This window comes from Sorex araneus, chromosome 1, assembly GCF_027595985.1.
Source record: "Sorex araneus isolate mSorAra2 chromosome 1, mSorAra2.pri, whole genome shotgun sequence".
NCBI classification, from domain to species: domain Eukaryota; kingdom Metazoa; phylum Chordata; class Mammalia; order Eulipotyphla; family Soricidae; genus Sorex; species Sorex araneus.
The window spans coordinates 299,948,996-299,974,895 of NC_073302.1; the positions used below are offsets into that span (position 1 = coordinate 299,948,996).

General features: G+C 55.1%; 1 protein-coding gene across 1 annotated transcript; it reads left to right on the plus strand.

Annotated features, from left to right (window-relative positions):
• Positions 1–6,646: 6,646 nt before the first annotated feature.
• On the plus strand, positions 6,647–18,868 carry ZNF705D (zinc finger protein 705D). Its single transcript, XM_055143376.1, has 3 exons — positions 6,647–6,809; positions 8,849–8,974; positions 18,746–18,868. The coding sequence occupies exons 1-3, from the start codon at positions 6,699–6,701 to the stop codon at positions 18,770–18,772; spliced, it is 264 nt and encodes an 87-aa protein (XP_054999351.1). The 5' UTR covers positions 6,647–6,698; the 3' UTR covers positions 18,773–18,868.
• Positions 18,869–25,900: the final 7,032 nt, after the last annotated feature.

Below are 25,900 nucleotides of genomic sequence, written 5' to 3' on the forward strand. Positions count from 1 at the left end.
GGCCAGGACAGCAGTGAGGCCTGAGCGATGGGGAGGGGGAGAGTATGTCCAGGGGCACCGTGTTGGCCCTGGACGGGACACTAGGTCCAGCAGGAGAGTAGGAAGCGCTGTTCCTCAGGCGCGTGGTGTTAGATGGACGGTCCCCAAAGCCTCGCAAACTGGACGGCGCTTCCGGCTCCACACCAGCGTCTCCCGGGGCCCTCTGTCCTGCCCGAGCTGAGTGACCCTGGGCTGGCAGGGCAGGAATGGGGGCTGGGTGCCCTGTGGCCAGGCTCTGTCCAGGGCTGCTGCGTGCGGAGCTCAGCGCCTCGGAAGGCGCAGCTGGTCTGTTCCCGGGGAGGAGGTCGGGGGTGACGAGCTCCCAGCTTGTCGGGATGTCCAGAGCCGGGCGGGGGTTGAGCCTGTCCTCTGGCTCAGTGAGCAGAACATCCTTCCCATCAGGACTCGCTCCCCGGGGCTGCACCTGGGTCTTCCCTCTCAGACCCTGAGCCTGGGCTCTGCGGGCCTGGCCAGTAGGGCAGGAAGGCAGCGTGCAGGCCTCCAGCTGTCTCCCGTCCCCCGACCTGTGGTGGACGGAGCCAGACCTCTTTCTCCTGCTGAGGAAGGGATTTGCATGCACTTGGAACCAACATCTGCGAGCTTCTGGCCTTTGCTCCTGGTGGCCAGGGGCATCCCCGGCACTGCCCCCAGGCAGCCTGATGTCCCGAGGGTCAGCTGTGTTTAGGGTAGGGAGTGGCCCCTGCCGGGGCCTTCCTGCTGTCTCAAGTCCTTTGACCCTGGGCTCTAGGCTCTGGTTCTGGTCTCGGAACTGGCTGCTTTCCCACCTGGCATCATCATTGCCCATCGGGCCAGAGGACCCCAGCTCTGGAGTCCAAGGGTCCCCATGGGCTCCTGGGTGGAAACCAAGGGCTCTGCAGACCAGCCTCTGCCCTGGGAGCCTGGGCAGGCTGGGGCCCAGTGCCTGGGGGTGGGGCGTCATGAGACTCAGGACACAGGTCACCCTCAGGGAGCCCGGGGGAGCCCTTTGCAGGCTCTGGTGGGCGCCACAGCCTGACCGAGACCCCAGAGTGTGCATGGCCTCATATGGCATCTGTGATAAACCCTGGGAGCCTGTGGGCAGATGCTCTTCCTGTCTGCAAGCCTTTCTCATGCCAGGTCTCCACTGTGGGCCCCATGTTCTGCAGCCTCGGAACTCACATGGGATGGGTGGGCGGGCACACCAGGGCTGGCCAACCGTGCAGGCAAGTTCAGAGTGTTCACCCAGGACAGCTGCCGGGGGTGGCTACACCAAGGCGGGTTTCACAGTGCAGGGTGGGAACAGCCCTGCCCTAGCCCTGCCCCTGGTAGCCCCAGCCCTGCCCCCCCCCCCTGTCCAGGAGCCCCCAGCCCTGTTCCCACTGTGGACAGTCGCTGCAGTGTCCCCTGGCTTTGATCAACACAGTAAACCTGCTCCCTTCTACTCTGGCCTGTCCATCATGGCCACGCAGGTAACGACCAAGCCCAGTCCCAGGATGCCCCCTTCAGCCAGAGGCCCCAGAATGGCCAATCTACAAAATAGTGACTACAGCCCGGGTCTGACTTCATCATTCCCAGCCGCCTTGGGGAGACGCTAGCCCGAGGCCTCCCCACCGCAGGGCCAGGAGACCCCGACGCTGTGGCTGGGGATGCTGGGGACCTCTGGGCCCCACCCACGTCAGAGCCACACAGCAGAACCCAGGACTGCTGAGCGGCCCCAGGCCCAGACGTCTTCAGGCAGGGGACCGTGTGTAGACGTGCAGAGACAGCACAAGGCCAGGGCACTGGGCAAAAGGAGCAAGGACAGAGCCAGAGGCTGTGTAGACCAGGGCCGAGGGCTTGGGAGCTCCGAGGGCAGAGCAGAAGTGACCCCCAACCAGGCTACAGGCGTGGAAGGAGAGAGGCCGGGTGGGAGGACGGTGAGCTGGCGAGAGGAGGTGGGGCCATTGGGGGGATGGGCCAGTTCTGATGGGAATATCACCCTGAAGGTCCTCGGGTCAGAGGGGCAGCTAGGAAAGGGGGAAGGGACTGGGGCCAGAGGTCTGCCCACCCACATTTCCCCGAATTTCAAGCTGCTGCTGCCCCCCCCACCCCCGCCTCAGGCCCGGCCGCTCACTCTGACGCCTTGTGCTCTAGCCGGAGGTTCTCTGGAGACCAACAGGATCTGCGGCTACGGGACGGCCGTCTGCCGGGCCCTGTGCAAGGAGGAGGAGTACCAGATCGGAAGGTGTCCCAACACCAACATGTGCTGCTTGCGGAAGTGGAATTCCACCCTCTGGAACATGGTGAAGTACTGACAGCCGGGCAGCCTCCCGCTGCAGCCCGCTAAGTCCCGAGGCAGCGGCCTCTGGCCCAGGGAGACGCCAAAAAAGCTACCGCCATGGCCGGTCTCCACCCCTAGCCCACCCAGACCCCAGCCCGCACACACCCAACAGCCTTCTCTGCCTGTGCACGGGGGCTAAGCTTTAAAAAGACAAACCAAATGATCTCGAATCAGCCCCCTCCGTCGAAGGGAAGCCTGGGAGAAGGGGCTGGAAGCCTGCTTTTTAATTCTCACAATGTTTGCTTTTTGGATCAGAAGGCTGACAGTGAAGCTGCTCACACCTTTGCTGACCGAATGATGAATAAAGATTAGGTGCCGCTAGTTTGCCATGTGCTCTTTCAACATGGAACTGGGGAGGAAGGGGCAGGGTATCTGCTAGAACGTGGCGGTGTCACGGCCAGTGGGAGGCAGTGGACAGCGGGTTTGCAGTGGACGCACGGGCTGGCTCAGCCTCCTGGAAGTGAAGGAGGTGAGGGATGAAAATAAACTGCAGGCCCAGCTTCCCTGCAGGTGTTTTTTTTAGGGGAGCAAATACTTCGCAGGTAAATCTTCTCTTTGCCAAAGCAGCGCAGCTAATAGGTGGGGGTGGAACGACACGAGAAAAACAACAAAATCATGATTGGGGACCTCGAAGGGAAATTCCCAAGGTCATCACTAGCCCCGATAAAGCAGCAGGCAGCCCTGCTGCGCTCCCGCCACTGGGACACCCGGCTGGCTGCAGTTCATCACCCCCACCCCAGAACCCCCCCACCCCAGCCTGGCAAGGGTCCAGCTCTGCCACCCCTGCAAAGTTCCCTTCCTGGGCCATTTCTGAGAACCCTCAAGATGCCACTTCAGTCCGTCTGAGCATATGTGGCATATACAGTATTCAGAGAAAGATCAGTTCACTTTGCAAATACGTGCCAACAAATCAGACATGACAATACTGCCACCACTTCCTTAGGAGAACTCAGCAGTCAGTCCAGGGTCCGTGGACCAAACTGGTGTCCTGGGCAGTTTGTGAGAATCAGCAAGGGCAGTTCTATCCTTTGTCCCCACAGCCCTTGTGTCCAGGAGGAGACATAATGCTCCTCTCCCTGACAGGATCTGTGCCCACCCCCCGCAGGACCCCCACCCCCATGACTGCCCTGTGTGTGAGCGGGCAGAGGGAGCTCTTCCCTCACAGCCTGGTGCCCCGCACAGCTGTCCCACCATCTGCTCTGCTGGACCTTCTGAGCCCAAAGTGGGGGAGCCACTTCTGAAGCTATAGGCGTGGACCGAGGGTACAGGGCAGAAGGCGGCTAGTTTAAGGGGGTCTGAACTGACCCAGGGTAACCCCCTGGCTCAGGCTCAAGGCCCAACTAGAGCTAGAGCTCTTTATCTTTTGACGGTACGTGCCCACTGACCCTCCCCAGGGGCGACCTTCAGAGGACGCAAGAAACCTTGTGTGCCTCGGCGCCTGGCTTGCTAGTGGGTACACAGTTCCGGCCAGAAACCCGTGTGAAACAGGAACAAAAGCGACCCAGGGAGGAGATAAAATCTAAGAACAAAGGAGCCTGACCCAGAACGGGCAGTGGGCCAGGCTCTGCCGGGGAACCCGTGTATCAGCGGTGACCGGGCATTTGGGAGTGACCACATCCCAGCTTCATGAGCCCTCCAGGTACCCAGCCGTGGCCTTCACTCCTGGTCTGAGCACGGGTCGCTCTCTCGTCGACACTGGCCTCAGCTACTCCAGGCGGCTGCTCCCTGCAGACATGCCACTCTGCTCCTCAGAGCTGACGGGGAGTCACACAGGTCCTCTGGGGGACGCCCTGAGATGGAGCCAGGGGATCTGGGAGAGGGTTCAGAAGCTTTAGAGCTGAAGGCTCAGCCAAAGCAGGGTCACCTCCATGGACATTACTAGCATGTGGCTGTCCAGTGTGTGGACCTCACGTCGGAGTCTCTCAGTCATCACTGGGAGTAAGACCAACTGGTAAAGTCTTAAAATGCTGCCAGCCGGGCTGGAGCCATAGCACAGTGGGGAGGGGGTTTGCCTTGCACAAGGCTGGCCCGGGTTCAACCCCTGGCATCCTATAGGGTTCCCCGAGCACCAGGACCAATTCCTGAGTGCAGAGCCAGAGGTAACCCCTGAACAGCGCGGGGGGTGACCCAAAAAGTTCAAAAAGAAAAAATGCTGCCAGTTAGGCACGCCCAGATTTTAGCTTGGTGTGGTGGGATGAAGTGGCACTCGGGAAAACACATCTAAACAGGGTTTCTAGGTGGACACTCCAACGTTCATTCTTAGTGAGGATAAACGTCGAGTGCGGCTTTCATGAATCACCATGGCTTTGCGTGTGCGCGTGGACAGCGCTGGAAGGTCAGTGACCCACGCCAGGCCCAAACTGGGTGTGGGCGCGTGGACAGCTGGAAGGTCAGCGAAAACCGTGGCCCACGCCAGGCCAGGCTGTAGCTTTACAGAGAAATTGCAGGAACTGGTCCGTGGACCCAACCGGAGGGGCTGCCCGGGCCCAGGGCTCCCGGGAGGTCTTTGCAGCGGTCCCTCGGGGGCGCGGGGCCACCGCGCTTATTCTCGCTCCGAAACGTCCCGGCAGGTCCGAACAGGACTGCGCCTCCGGCCCCGGCAAGCTCGCTCGGGGCCCGGCCCACGCGGCACTTCCGCTTCCGTCCACAGCGCGCTCGCCCCGCCCCGCGTCTTCCGGAAGTGCGCCCGCCCCGACCTGTGTGGGTCCGTTCCGCGCCGTCCGGCGGAAGTGCGGTTTCCTGGGGACGGCGCGTCCAGTTCCGCGCCGCAGGTGGCCGTGGTGGGAGAGGAACCCGTGGGAGAACCGGGCGTCCGAGCGCACCGTCCGGTAAGCGCCCGCGCTTGGGACGGCGCCGGAAGGGTGGACCTGAGCTGGACCTCAGGTGGCCGCGTCTTTTGCGCCCGACAGCCTCTTTGTGATGGCTCGCCCCCGGGGATGGGCGCGCGGTAGATCTGAAATGTTCGGAAATCTGCAGTCCTGTCTCCTCTGCCCTGGGGGCTCTGGGGCCCCGCGGGCGCCTGGACCATGCACTGTCCCCCTGCAGGGCCTGGACCGCGCACTGTCCCCCTGCGGACGCCTGACCGCGCACTGTACCCCCCTGTCCTCACGCGGGCTCCTGGACCGTGCACTGTTCCCCTGGGGGCGCCTGACCATACACTGTCCCACTGCGGGCTCCTGGACCGCGCACTGTCCCCCTGCTGGGCTGGATCTTGCACTGTCCCCGAGTGTTCACTATTTTTTCGCTTTCTCATTTCAGATCGGTTGTCCACATGACTGACCTTTCAGCAGTTTTCCCCTTTTCTCTCCTGTGGTTAAAGCGTCTCTTTAAATAAAATTTAAAGATTTAAAAGATTTCTTTGAACAGAAGGGAATGCCCTGCCACAGTGACAGGGTGGGGTGGGGGGGAGATGGGATTGGGGAGGATGGGAGGGATGCTGAGTTTCCTGGTGGTGGAATATGGGCACTGGTGAAGGGATGGGTTCCCGAACTTTGTATGGGGGAAGCATAAGCACAGATGTGTATAAATCCGTAACTGTACCCTCATGGTGATTCATTAATTAAAAATAAATAAATTTATTTAAAAAAAAAAAGATTTCTTTACATAATTTTTTTTATTTGAAGAAATATGTAATTCCCCAAACGCCAGCACACACTCTTCCTCCCGTCTGTAGAGTTGTCCTGTGTCTTGTGTCAGGCGCCTCGGATATTGTCCTTGCGTAGGATTTTCCTTCGTAATCAGGGAGGCACAGAGTACATTTTCTTTTCTTTTTTTTTTTTTTGCTTTTTTGGGTCACACCTGGCGATGCGCAGGGGTTACTCCTGGCTCTGCACTCAGGAATTACCCCCTGGCCGTGCTCAGGCGACCATATGGGATGCTGGGATTTGAACCCGGGTCGGCCGCGTGCAAGGCAAACGCCCTACCCTCTGTGCTATCTCTCCAGCCCCAGAGTACATTTTCTTACTGAACAGTGCACCAGGGAAGTTTGGGGCCGACGAGTCAGTGCTCCCGGGTGTGTGGGTGCCTCAGCCAGTATACCCCATTTGTAGGGTGTTTTTCAGGCACTAGACCTGCTGTGGGTGTCAGCTGCTCTCCCCAGCTGTGAGATCTTTGTATCAGCCTGAGACTTCTCTTTCAGAGCTGCTCACAACCTCTGTCTTCCCTGTGGGCGACTCAGGAAGGGAACACGGAGGGGACAAGCACCCAGAATCAACCTGCCCACTGCCCCGGCCCTTAAACAACTCTCCAGGCTCCCTCATACACACACACACACACACACACACACACACACACACACACACACACACACACACACACATCACCCCAGACAAAGAAGGATTCCAACTCATCACCGCAGCCCATGTGGATAGTGGACAGCCGGCGAACCTTGGCAGCCCCCGGGCACCACCAGCCACTGAGATGCCAGAGCCGTTGTCCTTCGTGCTCACCACAGGGACGATCAGATGTCCAGGTACGGACCCGCACGGGATCCTCGCTGCTTTGAGAAGAGCGGGTGCTGAGAGGGTCCAGAGCTCCCAGCACATCCAGGTACCCTAATGGGTCGCAGTGGGAACGACTGACCTGCTTTCTGCCCCGGAGGCAGCAGGTCCAGGTGAAGCCTTGAGTGCAGGGCTCGGCTGTGGACATGAAAGTCAGTTTCTTCCTCTGCAGAGCCTGTGCACGTCGGAGGATGCTGGGGGAACTGCACTGACACCCTGCAGGCACGTGTGGGCAGACTCGGAACGGCCTCCGGGCACGCCTGGGTGGGCTGCTGCGTGGGGCGCAGCAAGTCTGCCCAAGCCACGTACAGCTGGAGCTTTCAGGTCGGCCCACTTCCTCCTGTGACTTCAGTAGTTACTTCTCACCTGTGTCCATGCTTCTCCTCCACGCACGTTGTCAGAGCGCCCTTCCTCTTGATGCTGGGCGAGGGAGAGCATAGCTATGGGCCAGTGGGACAGGCGCCCAGGGGCTGTGGACACTGGAAATGGGGCTCAGGACTCAGGGCTTCAGGCCCCTCTGTGTGTCCTCAGCTTTGCCTGTGTGATGCCGGGAGAGAGAGCGTTCAAGCCCTGGAGTGGCTGCCTGGCCCCAACCATGTGGCCTCTGGTGAGTGGACGCTGGCGTCCTTCGTGCAAGGTTTCCTGCTGACACAGGGCGCCGAGCTCCAGCGACGCTCCCTGATGCCCTGCGGATTGCAGTGGACAGGAGCCCAACAACAAAGGTCCCTCCGACGTCCACTCCCAGCCTCCTCTAGAGCAGGGCTCCCCTGACCCCCATCCCCGCCCGCGGCCTCACTGGGAGACCAGGCACTTCCTCATCATGCTGTGGGTGATACAGGTCCGCATGGTGGACGCAGGTGATGGAGGCGAACAGAGAATGCAGTGAGGTGGAGGGTCAGTCTGGCGGAGGGACAGGTCACCAGGGCCATGGGCACGAGGGGACGGTCGTGAAGTGTGGGCACGATAGAGGACTCAGGCCGGGGAAGGCGGCGCAGTGACCCCCTTCTCCTTCCCAGTTGGACCACGCTGGCACCTGCACTATGGTTTGCGCCTGACGGGCTGCAGTAGCGTCCATGCGCCCATAAGTAAGTGTCAGTGGGCACACGTGCTTACTTTGGAAATAAGACGGCTTAAAGAGACAGCTAAAAGGATCCTCTTTAAAACACTTAAACAGGCTGCTAAAATTCTCGTTCCTTTCCCTGCCACATACTTGCCTGTTTGTGTTAACCTTCCTGGGGGTCCCTGGAATTGGCTTTCAGCGGGTGATGGGCCCCCACCATAGGTACATACTTAGGAACAGAGGGAAAGTTCCGATCCTCGTGGAAGGCTTCTAAGAACGGGATAGCCCAAAGCCAATGGAGACACTTTTCCCCATAGCAGGGATCAGAGGAGATGGGAGACAGGCCCAAGGGGCCCAAGCAGCAGACTCGGAAGCCTCATGGTCCCGAGCTCTGGGCCGCGCGCTGCTCGTGACTTGTCCTGTGCCCGAGTCCTGCCCTGCTGAGTCTGTGCCGCTGGAGGCAGGGCCTGTTTCTGTGAGTCCGGAGAGCTCCGGGGGCTGCTGTCGGCCACAGGCATTTCATGACTAGGTTGGTGCAGGAGGAATTTTATCCCTGAGGTTTCGAGTCATTCAACACTCGTAACAGCTGTTCAGCCTTTCCACAGATGAGGAATTTGATTTCTACCTAGGGAAATGCCCACTGCTGTAAAGAAGTTATTTGCCTTACAGTAAAGGTAAAATCACTTGTAATTGCTTCAAGTTTTTGTGGTGAATTTTCAAGTGCTGATACGCTAGTCATGGGCCTGGGGGTCGTGGCTTCCGCTCCGGGCGGCGTGCCTTTAGAATAGTCTCCATTCGGACTCGAACCCAGAGGTGGATGTGGGAAGTCAGTTGGTGCGGGCCCTGGCTCTTGCTCTCCGCGCCTCCACCCTGCCGCCCTGCCTTGGGACGGTCAGCTCACCCCTGCTCGGAACGTCAGGGACCGTCTGAACCAGGATTTCCCTGTTGCAGGCAGCGGTGACCTTTGAAGATGTGGCCATTGACTTCACCCAGGAGGAGTGGGCCCCACTGGACAAGGCTCAGATGAAGCTCTTCAGAGAAGTGATGCTGGAGACTCTGGGCCACCTGGTGTCCGGGGTGAGTCTTGGTGGTGGTGGCCCTTCAACGCCAGCCTCTGCCCTGCCTCTTCCACAGACTCTGCCTGTGTGAAGGCTGGGGGCTCGCACCTGCTTACATTCTGTTTCCTTCCACACCAGAAGGAATCTTGAGCCGAGTTTTCTTTTTTGCTGCTCAGACTCTGATCACTGTCCTTAGTCAATGCATGGAAAACTATGGAGGCTGAAGAGATGGTACAGCAGGAAGGGTGTTTGCCTTGCACACAGCCAACACGGGTTTGATCCCCGGCATCCCGTATGGTCCCCCAAGCACTGCCAGGAGTAATTCCTGATGTGGTGCCAGGAGTAACCCTGAGCATTGCCAAGTGTTACTGCCCCCCGCCCGCCAAAAAACAAAAAGAAAAGAAAACTGTCTGTGTAGCAGAGTAACACATCATGTGTCTGTAACACTGGGAGTATTTTCATGGGTAATAAGCGTGATTTCCGTTTCACGTGTAGGAAGTGAAGAGCTGTACGTGCTTGGGAAAACCACGAGCCTTTCGTGTGCTTCCTCAAAGCAGCTGCCCCGCGGCCCAGCAGAGGCCTTGGAGCCAGGGGCCAAGGAAGGCAGTGTCCGTCGGAAGCCCCACGAGGGCAGGCAGGGCCAGAGGCCCCTCTGGGAGCATCTGCAGCCAGGCACCAGGGTGTGGGTGGTGCCCAGGGTGAGGCCGGGCCTTTGGCAACTGCTCGGGCCTCCGGCACTACGAGATGAGCCACACGGGTGGGCAGCCGTTCACGTGCCGCGTGTGCGGGAACGCCTCCATCCAGAGCTCGGACCTGAGGAAGCACGGCCTCATACACACCGGGGAGCGGCCCTACGAGTGTTGCCTGTGCGGCTGCACCTTCAGCCAGTCGTCTAGCCTGTGGCAGCACGAGCGAGCACACACAGGCGAGCTTCCCTTCTGCCTGCCCGTGCTATGCCAAGGCTTTTGGCAAGTGATCGGCCCTGCAGCACCACGAGCACGCGCACATCGGGGAGAGGCCTACACCTGCGATCAGTGCCCCAGAGCCTTCAGCCAGCACTCCACCCTGCAGTGCCACCAGGGCACCCACGGCCCGGGAGGGACACCAAGGCCCTGGCCACTGCTCTGACTTGAGGTGACACGGCATAAACAGGTCACAGGCAATGAAGAGACTGCAGGTGCCACGGGGGAGCACCGCAACCCGCTCACGCTGAAGAGACAGAACCCACGTGGAAGGGTCTGGGGCCATCCCTGCCCATTGGACATACTGCCCATTTGTAGGCCAGCAGCCATGCGGCAAATTCACCAGGCAGTGGAGAGAGAGGGAGGGAGAGAGAGCAGGAGGGAGAGAGAGAGGGAAGGAGGGGTGCAGGGAGGGAGAGAGAGCAGGAGGGAGAGAGAGAGGTAAGGAGGGGTGCAGGGAGGGAGAGAGAGCAGGAGGGAGAGAGAGAGGGAAGGAGGGGTGGAGGGAGGGAGAGAGGGAGGGAGAGAGAGGAAAGGAGGGGTGCAGGGAGGGAGAGAGAGAGGGAAGGAGGGGTGGAGGGAGGGAGAGAGGGAGGGAGAGAGAGCAGGAGGGAGAGAGAGAGGGAAGGAGGGGTGCAGGGAGGGAGAGAGGGAGGGAGGGAGAGAGAGCAGGAGGGAGAGAGAGAGGGAAGGAGGGGTGCAGGGAGGGAGAGAGGGAGGGAGAGAGAGCAGGAGGGAGAGAGAGAGGAAGGAGGGGTGCAGGGAGGGAGAGAGGGAGGGAGAGAGAGCAGGAGGGAGAGAGAGAGGGAAGAAGGGGTGCAGGGAGGGAGAGAGGGAGGGAGAGAGAGAGGGAAGGAGGGGTGCAGGGAGGGAGAGAGCAGGAGGGAGAGAGAGAGGGAAGGAGGGGTGCAGGGAGGGAGAGAACCCTGAGAAATGAGGAGCGCAGCAGCAGGCCCGCACCTGGCAGACACTAAGGAATTTGCCCAGAGAAAGCTGCTAAGCTGTCCTAGAGGGTGCTTCCATTCACCCCCCTCAGAGCCCCTCAGGTCTGTCACCGTTTGGCCACATACCTGGACCAGGGTACGGAAGGAGACGCAGAGGAAGGGAAGGGATGACAAGGATAAAGGTGCTGGAGGAGACCCCTCCCTCACGGTTGATTGAAAAGCTGTGAGAAATCCTAGCGCAGTGTGGGAGGCGCGAAGGCTCAAACCGTAAGTGCACCGGGGTGAAATGAATGCGTCGGCCATCACATTTCACAGTCGACCCTGAGCTGCTGGTTCTGAGGAGGTGGCGAGTCTGAGGGAAGGACTCGCCAGCAGAAAGGCGTCGAGGGAAATGTGCACGAAGAATCTTTTTTTCCATGCAGCTTAGCGTAGACGAGGAAATTATTGGCAGGAAACTGTGACACAGCTAAAATGATCTAGGAGGATTGAATGGCGAAATTTCTAAGAAATTAGATATTTGAGAGGTTGTTCCTTGTAAACATTTAAATAAGCCTTGTTCCTCGAAAAGTCTAATCCAGTGGTGAAATTCTAGTTCTCTATTTTTTAACTCCTTTCTGCTGTATTTCTGAAGTTTAAAAATAAACAGTGTTCTCTGCCATCGTGTGGCCCTTCCTGTGCCGTAGCTTGGAGCATCCGTGTGTCTCCTCAGACTGTCCATCGTCAGCCCGTCCCTGGATGTTGCCCGGCCTAAGAGCCTGTGGGCGGGCACAGGGACTCTGGGCCATGCCTGTCTGGTGGGGGCTCCGTGCCTCAGGACCCCATTGGCAGCCCTGGCTTGGGCCTGGCAGTGCCCAGGTGGCGTGGAGGCAGCACCCGGGCATGCTGAAGAGACGGGATGGCTCCAGGCAGTGGTGCCAGGGACGGAGCTCAGGGCCTGGTACCCAGAGGGCCTCCATTCCGTCCTGGCATTCTCTTCTCTCCCACCCCTGAAACCGCTGTCACTCATTATCAGTGACACCGTGCTCCGGATTCGTCTGCTCACGTCCCTCATGGCAGCCGGCTCAGGCCAGCCCGTCTCCCTCAGGAAAAAGCCCCGTGCTCTGCTGCTTCACACCTTCACCATGCTCTGATTCTCTGCCCGCCAGTCGATCTGCCCTTGTCTGATCCCTCCGCTTCCCACTTAGCTCTCAGCTCCAGCCTAGTAATGCATCGTCTGTCCTTACTAGCTCTTCTTGGTTTCAAATATATTCACATATATCTGGGGCTGGAGCGATAGCACAGCGGGTAGGGCATTTGCCTTGCACATGGCCAACCTGGGTTCAATTCCTAGCATCCCATATGGTCCCCTGAGCACCACCAGGATTGATTCCTGAGTGCAGAGCCAGGAGTAACGCCTGTGCATCGCCAGGTGTGACCCAAAAAGAAAAAAAAATCAAATATATTCACATATATCATTAATAGATGATGATATTATATCTTTTCTTCTAAAGATGCTGGACTGGGTACTTATCCCACATTGTCCAGATTCGCCACCTCTTCCTGCTTCTGACTTTCCTAACAGGAAGAAGAGGTTCGGTTGGGATGGAGTTTAGCACTAGAACTTACACGTGTGAGGGCCTGGCCGCAGTCCCCGGCTCCACAGGGAAGAGGAAAAGGGAGTAAAGGGGCTTTGTCCCTGTTTCTGGCTCCTGCACACGCAACTCCAGACTCCAGCATTGTTTGTCTTATCACTACCCTATCAGTTTCTGAGTGATTGGTCAGGGGGCACAGAAATAAGCAATGCATGTGGAACGTTGAAGCATGGAGGGCCAAAGCTCACTCAGGCCTCTTGGCGCTGATTGGCTTTTGCAGCCTCCTTTTATTGGGTTAACGATCAAAACATCTAGGGTACCTCAGGGTACTGCACTGTAGCACTGTCATCCTGTTGTTCATCGATTTGCTCAAGCGGGCACCAATAATGTCTCCATTGTGAGACTTGTTACTGTTTTCAGCATATCGAATATACTGTGCAGGCAGGATACTCTCAGTAGCTTGCCAGGCTCTCCAAGAGGGACGGAGGAATTGAACCCAGGTGGGTCATGTGCAAGGCAAATGCCGTACCTTCTGTGCTATCACTCCAGTCCTCCCTCAGGGTACATAAGATCAAAATACATAAAGTCAAAACACCTTAAAGTACATACTGTAGCCTAATGACGTGCATTACTGATAAAGCAAATCAGAGCACCGTGTAAATCTTTATATCCCACTTCCCATAAGTTCCACATCAAAATCTATGCAAGCTTACACAGTAGCCCAGTAAGATATTTATTTAACTTTCATCCAATTGTAACACAGTTAATCTATAACAGAAAGTGGCTGCATTGGGACATGCTGACCCCAACCCAGTTCACTCAGAGTTCCTAGCTGTTGACACGGCCGCGTGCAAGGCAGCTATGACATGGCCTTGTTTGCAAGGCAACATCCACAGAACTTCCTCATGACACTCCCCAGCCATACAGTGGCATATAATGGTATATATAAATATATACCACATATATACACACACATCATTATAGTATATAATACAATGGTGCCTCCCAGGAACCAGCTTTCTCGGTCTTACCGGCCAGGCTGCACTGTGCCTCTTCACCTGTGAGTGCCCTGGGCCAACAAGGCCTAGTCACATCCTTCTGTGACTGGTTTGAAATCCTGCTCCTGTGTTGGGTCAGCCCTGATGCTGTGGCTCACTGCGGCCATGAGGTGCCAGCACCAGTGGGGCTGGCCAGTATCTGCCCGTCTGTCTGCCCAGGAGGTGACGGCGGTCAGCACCAACAGTTATCCCATTTCTGCTCCTCCCTCCGGCCTATTAACGCAGGTGCCAACAATTCCCTTCACCAAGTTCCTCATCTGGGATTCTTTTTGTGGTCACTGCTTGGCTGGACTCGACGGAGAACAAATTCAAAATCTGATCTCAGGTGCTAATTTCTTGTTGTCAGGTGGTCAGAAATGTAAGTTGGTTTCTAGTAGCATTTTGAAGATCTAATTTATGTCTTTTGTAACTTACTGCATATTTTCAGGTTTTTTAAAATTGTGATTATAAGTCAGGAGTTAAGGAGCAGCTGAGCTGAGTGGCTATTACAAGGGTCCATCTGGATGGACCCTTAGGAGTTAACTCTATCTCGGATGGGGCCTTGTGAGCTGAGTCCAGAATTACCTTCCAAGATCACAGGAAACAAGAAAACTCATTCTTTTTTTTTTCTTTTTGGGTCACACCCGGTGATGCACAGGGGTCATTCCTAGCTCTGCACTCAGGAATTACCCCTGGCGGTGCTCAGGGGAGCACATGGGATGCTGGGAATCGAACCTGGGTCAGCCGCATGCAAGGCAAATTCCCTACCCGCTGTGCTATCACTCCAGCCCCAAGAAGACTCTTATTCTTTTTTTGGTTACTCCTGGCTCTTTACTCAGGAATTACCCCCTGGCGGTGCTCAGGGGACCATATGGGATGCTGGGATTCGAACCTGGGTCAGCCGCGTGCAAGGCGAACGCCCTACCCGCTGTGCTATCACTCCAGCCCCGAAGACTCTTATTCTTGAATAATGCAACTGTGAACAAAAGACTGTGTGGATAAATCAAAGCCCCGCTCTGTCCCCCCAACAGATAAGGGGCAGATAAACAGATCAATCCCACAGGCTGCTTCCAGTCAGCTGTGGGAGTCAGCACCTTGCCCGCCGTGCTGTCTGGCCACCAGAGAAAAACTACACTTGAAAAATAGATCTCAGGTCCAAAGAGAACAGTGGCGAGGGCACTGGTCTTGCATGTGGTAGACCCGAGTTTGATTCCCGGCACCCCAAATGGTCCCCTGAGTGAGCCAGCAGTGATCACTGGGTGCAGAGCTAGGAGTAAGCCCTGAGCAGAGCCAGGTGTGGGCCCCAAACAAACAAAAATTCAAGCTATGAGTTAATCAGAACCTTTGGGCCGGAACCACAGCAAGCCGGGAGGGCGCTGGCCTGCATGTGCCTGATCTGGTCTGGTCACCTGGCATCCAGGTGGTCCCCCAAGCCCTGCCAGGAGTGACTCCTGCTTTGTCAGGTGTGGCTCAAAGACAAAAGATTAAAAAATTAAAATTATTAAAGATATTTCTGAATGTTTCTGTTTGTTCTGCATAAGCCCGTGTTTCTCTGTGAAACCTGCTGTATGTTTCACCCTCGCCTGGATTCACAGGGCCTGAGATTGCCCGTGATCTCGGCCCTTGGCTCCCTTGAAGAGTAAAGCTTACCCCATCACTCTCTGTGCCATTTCGTCATCTACCCACCGAGGCCCATATCTGACCTGGCAGGCAAGTGCCTTGGGCTCCCCCTGAGCGTGGGAATCCACAGGCCGCTCACTCCCACTCACGGCTCTTTGCTTATGTTTTAACACACTGGTCGCCCTTTGGGTGTCAGGTTGAACGAGGATGCTGCATTTCTGGATATCAACCCCTGTCAGATGTACGGGATGCCTGGGATCGAACCTGGGTCAGCCGCGTGCAAGGCAAACGCCCTCCCCGCTGTGCTATGGCTCCAGCCCGGCTGGCAGCATTTTAAGGAGACTTTCCCAGTTGGTCTTATTCCCAGTGATGACTGAGAGACTCTGACATGGGCTCCACACACTGGACAGCCAGCTGCTAGTTAATGTCCACGGAGGTGACCCTGCTTCGGCCAGGCCTTTAGCCAGGAGCCGCTCAAAAGCTTCTGAACCCTCTCCCAGACCCCCTGGCTCCATCTCAGGGCGTCCCCCAGAGGACCTGTGTGACTCCCCATCAGCTCTAAGGAGCTGAGCAGCGTGTCTGCGGGGAGCAGCCTCCTGGCATGGCTGAGGCCAGTGTCGATGAGAGAGCGACCCGTGCTCAGACCAGGAGTGAGGGCCACGGCTCGGTACCTGGAGGGCTCGTGAAGCTGGGACATGGTCACTCCCCAAATGCCCGGTCACCACCGATACACAGTTCCTCGGCAGAGCCTGGCCCACTGCCCGTTCCGGGTCAAGCTCCTTTGTTCTTAGATTCTACCTCCTCCCTTGGTAGCTTCTGTTCCCGTCTCACACAGATTTCTGGCCAAAACTAGCAAGCCGGGCACCAAGGAAGATGCGGTGCAGACTCACAGGTGCTCGCGAGAGCACAGGCTTTGCCCACGGGAGACCCGGGTTCCGTGATCCCCCGAGGCCAGGACTGGCAACGCTGGGCCAGGAGCAGCCCCGGCTCTGCTGGGCCCGACCCCCAAGCCCCAAACCAAACAAGTGAATAAACGAAGGAAACAATACAAAGTGACCTAAAGCAAAGACCGGTTCCTCCTGTGAACAGCAGCAGAGGTGACGGGACAGCGGGTCAGGTGGGACTCTCCCTGACTGGCCAGTCCCTCGGAGGACAGTGGCTGCCCAAGGTAGAAGGGGAGCACAGTGTCCACTCACCTCGTCCTCACTTCCCGACCTCCCCTGAAGGTCCACCATGCAGCTGCCCGCTCTGGGCCAAGGTGTCGGCAGGTCTGGTTCTGATACCGAGGGGCAGAGACGGCGGCCTCAGCTCACGGGCTTGTGCATGGGCTTTGGCGGTCAGTGTCTTCCCGTTGTTGTTTGCTTTCTGCTCTGTTTCAGGGCCCCACGCTACCGTGCTCAGGAGCTCTTCCTTGCTCTGCTCTCAGAGGTCATTCGAGGCGGTGCTGGCCCCATGCAACCCGCCCTCGGCCTCCTGCTCCTGGGCCTGATGGTCCTAAAGGCACATCTCACTAGAACTTACTAAGCAGCAATCTCACCTGAGAGGGGTGCAAGGACACATTTTAGAACATTTAAGAGCTATAGGTCTGCCATCTGCGTCTCTGGGGAAACATACCTTAAACCAAGGTTTAAATTCTCCCAAACTTTTGAAATGATGGTTTATGTTCGTTTGCTTTCATTGCCACTCTACAAAACTAAATGAAGGTCTTTATAATGACTGAAAAGCAGGGACAAAAGCATTACTGAGAGAATAGGATGTACCCAGGCTACAGAACCAAAGGGACCCAAGCGGAAAGAACAGTACATAGCTGGAGGGGGTGTCCTGGGGGTCATTACAGCACCACCACGGACTTCCTTCAGAATCTGGAAAAGATGAGAAGGGAAGAGGAGGGGAGAGAAGGGGGGAGGGGAGAAAAGAGGATAGGGGAAGGGAGAGAAAGGGGAAAGAGAGGGAAAGGGGGTGGGGCAAGGGAGGGGGAAGGGTTTGGGAGGGGGAGAGGATGGGAGGGGAAGGGGAGAGGGGAGAGGACACTCGCTTTTGCTGGGCAAATTGCTTCCTTTTCTTTTCTTTTTTTTCTTTTTATTTTTTTGCTTTTTGGGTCACATCCAGCGATACACAGGAATTAATTACTCCTGGCTCTGCCGTCAGGAATCACCCCTGGCGGTGCTCAGAGGACCATATGGGATGCTGGGAATCGAATCCCGATTGGCCGCGTGCAAGGCAAACACCCTACCCCACTGTGCTATTGCAAATTGCTTCCTTTTCTTAGTGGAATTTCCTCCTCTGTAACATAAGGCTTCAGACAAGACATCTATGCTGTTCTACAGAGCTCCTTTTTTTTATTCTAAAGCAAATATTGAGATATGACGGTGTATGAACAATATGCAACACACAGGACTCACTAGCAAAGATCTAGAGCGTGTCAACAAGAGGGAAACAGCTTGACCCCCCCCCCCCACCCACATCTGACAGTGTCACATTTGCACACAGCTCATCTGGGATTTGAAAAGTTGATTCTCAGAAGCCAACCACACTGAGAGTGTCCATATACTTCAGAGTCGTGTGCAGTGAGAGTAACGACAAGTTCCCATCTCAGCATGTTCCAGATTGGGAAGCAGCTCTAAGCCGATCATTCCATCTCACCTTCTCTGGCCCAGGGTGAGCCGTGCGATACTCATACAGAGCAAACACATGGGGAGTGTTGCCTTACTATCCCCAGTTCATCAAGAAATGATCTAAGATGGAATGCCCTGCCACAGAGGCGCGGTGGGGTGGGGTGGAGGGAATAGAATTGGGGGTGGGAGGATACTGGGTTCATTGGTGGTGGAGAATGGACACTGATGGAGGGATGGGCTCACGAACACTGGATGAGGGAAACACAAGCACGAAAATGTGTAAATCTGTAACTGTACCCTCACGGTGACTCACTAATTAAAATTTTTTTTAAAAAAATTAAATTAAAAAATAAAATAAATGTTCCCAATAACATATTGCCAATCTTTGAAGACAGTTTAATAAAGAAAGTTTTATGCGCAAAAAGAAAAAGAAAGAAAGAAAGAAATGATCCAAGCAGGGGGAGCACCAAGAAACCCGGCAACAGAGGGCCAGCAGTGCTCCTGCTCCCGCACGAGCTGGTTTCAGAGAGGGAAGTGCCGGGTATATCGTGGGGGCTGGGGGGTGGGGGGACATGACAACTTCCAGGGGGAATAAAATATTTCCAGTCGGTTCCTGCAGTGTTTGGTCCTTGGGATGACGATCATGGATCAAAAGAGATTCTTAAATTGTTGCCCGGCTCATCTATTATCAGTTCAGAGTAGGACCCCTTCGCCTCGGTCTCGTCTCCATGAATCAGTTACTCTGCGGACACTGAAGAGTTTAGCTGAATTTCAGCTCGATTCAGCAGACATTTGTCGGGTGCAAATAGGTTTCCTATTACGCCATGGACTTGAAGAGTTGGACTCTGTGTCCCAGGGGAGCTGGCCTGTCTGTCAGAGAGAAGCTGAGAAGATAACCAGAACAGGCCCTTGGTCACCCACGGGGCGAGTCACGCACCAACTCAGCACACACTGGGGGACCCGCAAACGCTGCTTAGAGGCTCCGACAAGCGTGTTCGCCCATCCCTGAAGAACTCTTCTTTTTTTTTTTTTTTTAAGTAGAATTCTCCAGTATGCAGCAGCTTCTGAGATGCCGCTTCAAAGACAAAAGATACGAGTGAGCGAAGCCCCAAGTGGGAGAAGTACTGAAGTGGACAGATCGTATTAAATAACACTGCACTGTAGCACTGTCCTCCCGTTGCTCATCGATTTACTCGAGCGGGCACCAGTAATATCTTCATTGTGAGACTTGTTGTTACTGTTTATATCGAATGTGCCATGGGTAGCTTGCCAGGCTCTGCCGTGCGGACAGGATACTCTCGGTAGCTTGCTGGACTCTCCAAGAGGGATGGAGGAACCAAACCCAGGTCTACCGTGTGCAAGGCAAACACTCTACCCACTGTGCTATCACTCCAGTAATCAAGTAATTCAAGTAAAATAAAATGCAGTGTCAACATTTGGGTGTAGAAGGATGATGAGGAAATTAAAATGAGATGCAGAACTGGCAGACAGGATTGAGGACTTATCCAATTTACAGTGGCTATAATTCAAAGAGATGACTTGTGCCAGCTACATTTGGTTCAAATTTTGAAGTCAAGTTTTAAATATGTAGGAATATTCCTCCTTAGTAATATCCTTGAGGTCTATGACCACATAGATCGATAGTTCGATTCTACTTCTAGGCACACCACCGCGAATACCTGTATGCATGTGTGTCTAGACAGGGAGCCATAGGGAGGAGAGATCTTCTCCAGAACAGTTTCTTCTAGTCACATCAGCAGTGCCCAGCTAATATTAAATAAAAACTGACATGTTTGGGGGTCAGAGAGACAGTACAGGGGGAGGGCACTTGCCTTGAAGGAAGTCACTTGGATTCAAAGCCCTGTCAGAAGTGAGCCCTGAGCACAGAGCCAGGAGTGAGCCCTGAGCACAGGACCAGGAGTCAACCCTGAGCACAGAGCCAGGAGTGAGCCCTGAGCACCACTGGGTATGGACAGCTTTATTACTTTACATTTCCCTGGAATAGCCCACTCCCTCCAGATCCTCAGTATAAGGAGTCTATAGAATTTAAATTACTGGATTTGCCTGTTCTGTTATTTTAATAACCAAGAAAATATAAAATTTTAATAAACAAGAAAAATAAAATATATCAACAAGAAAATACAGAGTGTGGTAGAGTCGTTGTTGTTCTATTGACAGGTGTGTGGCCTTTCTATTTCTTAATTAAAATGATTTGTGTAGAAATCACAATGGAAAGTAAGCTACACTATGCAGGCATGTGCGAGTTTGCCGTCAGAGAAAAGCACTAGCCACTTGCTGATCCCGTGATTTAGTGACTGGTAGAATGGACATTCAGGGGGAAGATGTTGGAAACTGTCCAGGTAGAGAGAGAGCAAACGGTAAAGAGATGACATTATCTTCCAGATAAGAGGAGGGGAAGGGAATGTTTGGGATCATAGGTGAAAAATGAAATGACAGGGATGATAATTTTGTGTTTCCTTTTTAGATGGGGGAACTTGAGATTGAAGCAAACAGGAAGTTTAGGAGCATCAACAACAGGAAGTGGCCAGACCTTTACAGCCCTGAGAACACAGGGCGGGGACCAGGGTGGGACCCTGCTAACTAGTTCCCTCCGGGGGAACTACTGAATCAAATCATTAGCTGTAGTTACTATTGTTAGAGAATTTATAGGAGAAACGTTGTAGGGAATGTTGTAAGCACTGTAGAACCCCCATGGACCCGGGTCAGTTTGCTCCCTCTGGGGAAACAGGTCCTTTCTCCTCTTCACGATTGTGATTGTGCTTTGACAGAGATCTGCTTCCTGCTTTGCTCTTTTAAGGAAAGGCTTTAGTCCAGATTCCTTCTCTCTCTTCTCGGCCAGACCCCCTCTGCTGAGAGCTGCCCTCCATCCTCGATGGGGCCGCCAACCACCCCCAGAGGGTGACTGACCTAGTCTCCCTGTCTCTGGTCACCCACTGTTCCCAGGCGACCTTCCCAGAGGGTCCCCGGGAATCCACCCCCGGCTCCCAAAAGGGCAGGCCAGTATCTGTGTCTGTAAACGGGAGTACTGAGGCATCTGGACTTCTGGAGATTTTCCTCTGGGTCAGGCAAACCAGAACTTCAAGACACACTTCAAGAAAAGCCAGTGCATCCAGGGCCCGCTGGCCACAGAGACAGGCCGCTGCTCACCCAAAGCCAGAGGCCACCACAAGCCCAGAAATGTCCCTGAGCTGCCCTGGGAAGGGGTCATGGCCAGGGAGAAAAATTCCCACCCCCAGGCCAAGCACCCCCAGGACTTCCCGCCTCCTATGGCCCCAGCCCAGTGACCACTGGCAGGTCTGCCTCTTCTGGGACTTTCCAGGATGTTCCAGCAGCTTCCACTGGTATCTCCGCCCTGACTCGTCTCTTTATGTGGTCTTCTCCAGGTTCTGGCAGCCAGAGTGAACCCGATTTAATACTGCAGCATCCTCTGGCCGAAGGGCTGCAGTAGAGGGAGGCCCAGCAGGACAGTGGTAGTGTCCTCCCGCTGAGGAAGGCCGCTGGGCTGACCGAGACACCTCAGGGGCATCGAGACAGCAAGGTGACGCTGTGCAGGACTCAGCACGGCCAGGACTGGCATCTCAGTGCCAGCCACCACAGCTCCCTGCACCTGGGCCTCCTGCCCTGGGCCGCCAGGGGCGGGGCCGTACGCTGCGCCAGATGCACGCTCACGTTCTCTCACTTCCGCTTTGATGGCGTTTTTGCTCGATGTGTGTGAGGCTCACTCTCCTTCCTCCCCTCCCTGCCCACAGGACCGTGGTGTGTGGACAGGGTCTGCTCGCAGAGGCTCAGGGGAGAAGGCAGGTTACCTTATTCCACTGGTGAGACAAAAGGCAAAAAGCTCTCCTGCGCCTCCCAGCCTGGGGCTGCTTCTAAGACAATTTCCGTGTGTTCCTCTGCTCTGGCATCTTCCTCGAATATTCAAAGGCCTGCGTTCCTTGGAGCGCTTCTCTTCCTACTATCCTTATTGAAAGCAAATGCTTTTTTACTCTGAAGATGTTCCTTGATGTTTGCAGTTTCTTTTTTAAATTTTTAAAATTTTTATAAGGTTGTTCACAATAATTGATTACATTCAATATTCCAAAACCCATCCCACCACCAGGACCCCTTCCCACCACCATTATTTCGAATTTTCCCACCACCACCCAAGCCTGCGCAAAAGGCAGGAGGTCCTAAATAATTTATTTTGTATGGCTTGTTATGAATATTTTGCCAAAAATGGTTCAAAAGGTTTTTCCTTAGAAAAGGTTGTTTCCTGTTTCTTAAGGAGCAACGAACCATGGTCAGGCTTGTGCTGTGCCCGGGCTGGGCTCAGGGATTCAACGTGCACAGGATGTGCTCTGCCTCGGAGCTACCCGCCAGCCCCGGGCAATGGTTCTGATCAGAAGATCTCTCTGCCCACTGCAGGCCTGCTGGCTCCCGCTCAGGACCCAGCATCTGGCCTGTCAGCCTCTGACAAGTGTGCTTTCACATGAGACACAAAACGTTCTCGTGACTGGAAGTTCCCACAGTCACTCGGCAAACCCTCCTCCCGGGTGACAGAGACCGTCTCAGTCGTCACAGCTGACCAGTCGCTCTCCTTCCTTCCCGGAATCATGAGGATCTTCCTTTTCGTCCTTGGGACTCTGGCCTTGTTGTCCGTATTCCCTCAAGGTAAGAGTTATTGTACCCGAGTCATGAAATCCTCACACTGCCAAGTTATGAAAATATAAATGAAAGCCAAGAAGAGATCTCCCTCGAGTGTCGGAAACCATAGACAGCAGGCAAGCCCCCTCCCAGAGGGCAAAGTCGAAACCAAGAAAACTGAAGGGGGGTGGAGGTGACCTCGGGTGTTGGGGACTGAGGAACACATCGGTGATTGTGTGTACAACGCAAATAAAGAAATGAGAAGTTCGGGGCTGGAGCGATAGCACAGCGGGTAGGGTGTTTGCCTTGCACGAGGCCGACCCGGGTTCGATTCCCAGCATCCCATATGGTCCCCTGAGCACCTCCAGGGGTAATTCCTGAGTGCAGAGCCAGGAGTAACCCCTGTGCATCACCTGGTGTGACCCAAAAAGCAAAAAAAAAAAAATGTGAAGTTCCTATAGTAAGATGATAAACGTTTTGTATTTGCAGTATAAGCGAGATAAAGCTTATCACTGGGAAAGGAATAGAACTGGAAAAGATCTGCCAGCTATATTCTAGGTATGAAATCTTCCCCCATCAGGCAGAGCAGGGCAACAGCTCACTCTTCACACCGAGAGAAGGAAAAACAAGAGGGGTCCATGCACCGCGGATACAGTTGTGTCTCGCACACTGAAAGTCCTTTACAGAATAACCACCTTAGACGGCAGACGGCCAGTCTCTGCTGTGCTACGTGTCTCTGTCCAGCCCTTCTTTCATGTGACTGACCCTCTCCTCCAGATGCCGTTGGGCCATTACAGTCTTCACGTCCCTGTCCAGACTGACATCATCACCCCCAGCATGATCATGTTCACTCAAGCGGCCAGAGGCTTTCTGATTCTCACCACTGCCACTATTGTCATTTCCACATCCTTAATAATGTCACTGTCACTGTCGTCCCGTTGCTGATCAATTTGCTCGAGCAGACACCAGTAACATCTCCATTGTGAGACTTGTTACTGTTTTGGCATATCGAATACACCACGGGTAGCTTGCCAGGCTCTGCGGGTGAGACGCTCTTGGTAGCTTGCCGGGCTCTCTGAGAGGGACAGAGAAATCAAACCCGGGTCAGCCACGTGCAAGACAAATGCCCTACCCGCTGTGCTATTACTCCAGCCCTAAGAATACCAGCCGTTAAGTCTTCGGTTCCGGTTTGCGTGCTGACCTCAGTCAAAACCCCTAGCATCACATTATTGCTGTGTTCCTCCGGCTGTGAAACGTCATTTCCCACTTCCCAGATCCAATTCAATGGCATCTGATTTTACAAAATGTCTTAGCCAGTTCATATCTGTATTCTCTGTTTACTTTTGTATCCGAGGGACACTCAGTATTTCCAACCTCTCCAGAGGGGCCAAAGTTCTCTTCAGTTTGCTCTTCAGAAACATCTGGTTTCATCCATCCGAAGACACAATGAGGGGCTCTTTCCCATTTCAGCTCTGACCTTTGGGAAGGGCGCGGGCATGGTCAGTTTTCTATCCAGTTTGTGTTCTTTGAGCAAATTTCAATAAACGGTTTCCACAGAAAACAGACCCACCCTGTGGGAACCAAAGCACTGGGAAAGGCAGGAGAGGGTCAGAGCTCTGGAACTTCAGAGCTTCGCCACAAGAGGGCGCAAGAAGAACGGACGGTCTCCACAGAGGATGAAAGCAGGTCAGACAAGGCAGGACCCACAGAGCCATCATCCACGGAAAGGCGGGAAGGAGCGACTGAAACACTTGCCCACCCTGCACGAGATCCCGAGTTTGAACCCCAGTGCCGCCACAGGACTGTGGTCTCTGAAACATCCCGTTGTTGGGGATCCCAGCTAGAAGGGCCTGGAATGGACGAAGGGAGTGTGCGGGGCAAGCAGGAAGTACTGAGCCTAATCCCGTGCCACGCATGGCCAGAGATGACCCAGGCTGCCCCCCAGTGCCTGGTACTTTATCTAAACTTGATAAAGTGAGTAATTAATAAGCTCTCTTCGGGGCTGGAGCGATAGCACAGAGGGTAGGGCATTTGCCTTGCACGCGGCCGACCCAGGTTCTAATCCCAGCATCCCATATGGTCCCCTGAGCACCGCCAGGAGTAATTCCTGAGTGCAGAGCCAGGAGTAACCCCTGTGCATAGCCAGGTGTGACCCAAAAAAAAGCAATCAATCAATCAATCAATCAATCAATCAATAAGCTCTCTTCGACGAGGCCTGGGGAGCGACCACTCAGAGCCCTCAAAGACCAAGAAGTTCATCCGGTCCCGGTCTGACCAACGCGGCAAATTTCAGCATAACTGGTGAGTGCCCAGAGGCACCGAGAACAGGGCACGCGGGAGACGCAGGGCCGCCTTGGTGCCTGATACCAGTTAGGGAAATAACAAGAGAGCGAAGCTTCTAGCTAGTGGCTTCCGGGAGCTCTGGGCCACGGCACTCGGGAGCTCAGGGACTGTTCATGTGCCGAGACCTGCAGGAACTGCAAAGTCGTATGGGAAGCACAGCCCGGCTGGCCTTCGGAGTCGCCAGTCCCAGGGCTGGGCGGTGAAGACGGCAGAGACCACAGCTGGGCACAGGGATGATGGAGTAAAGCCCTGAGTCTACCGTGAGCTGCGCCCCCACACGGGGCAGCAGAACGGCTGGAACAGCCACGCGAGCTCCAGGAGCAGCACCGGGAAACAGCGTCACAGACAACAGCGACCCTCCGACAACCAAACTCAGAGCAGGGAACGCCCGGGCTCGCCCGAGAACAAGCCCTGTGCTGGTGTCTTTGAGGAAATTGAGTGAGCAGCCAGAAAACAGAGAGAGGAAGTCGGAGCGAGTGTCACACCTGTGCGGGGGGCACAGAGGTATCAGCACAGGCCGTGGGCAGATTGCCCGGTGGACATCGTGGAGGTGGATTCTCCCATCGCCTTATTCACGAGAGTCACGGGAATAACCCCAGTGCCAACTGATGGACGGAACAAACGAACAACAGAGAAAAAGAAAAGTGGTTCAGACTTAACCTGGAGGCTTTGTTCCACCTTCAGAGCAAGGGGAGTTCTCACTGACAACCACACAGACAGACCTGGAGAGAAGCCGAGAGAAACAGCCAGGCACAGAAAGCCGGGGCTCCCACCTACCCTCTGTGAGACTCAAGAGTCCGAGGTGGGGAGCGGGACCTGGCCCACTTGTGTGGGGTAAATAAATTCTGGAAATTCAGGAACAGATCCTGCCTCTGGCCACCAATGCTGGACAATAGATTGACATTTTCTGAGCAATACGTCTTTTGAGGGCAGCCACTAGCAGTCTCCTCTGCCTGCTGGGCCCTGGGCCAATGCCAGGGTCCGAGACTGTGGTGCCAGGATGTCGGGGAGATGCCACCCAGAGGTGCAGGTGGCCTCAGGGACTGTACTCAGTGGAGCCTTAGCACCAGGTGGAACTCAGAATTGAATCCATGCAAGGTGCTTGCTAGGCATGAATCCTAACTGCCTAACTGTTGTGCTAACTCTTGGTCCCTGAGAGACAGATCTTACCTAAAAGAATCTTACCACAAGACATGATCATAATGGGGT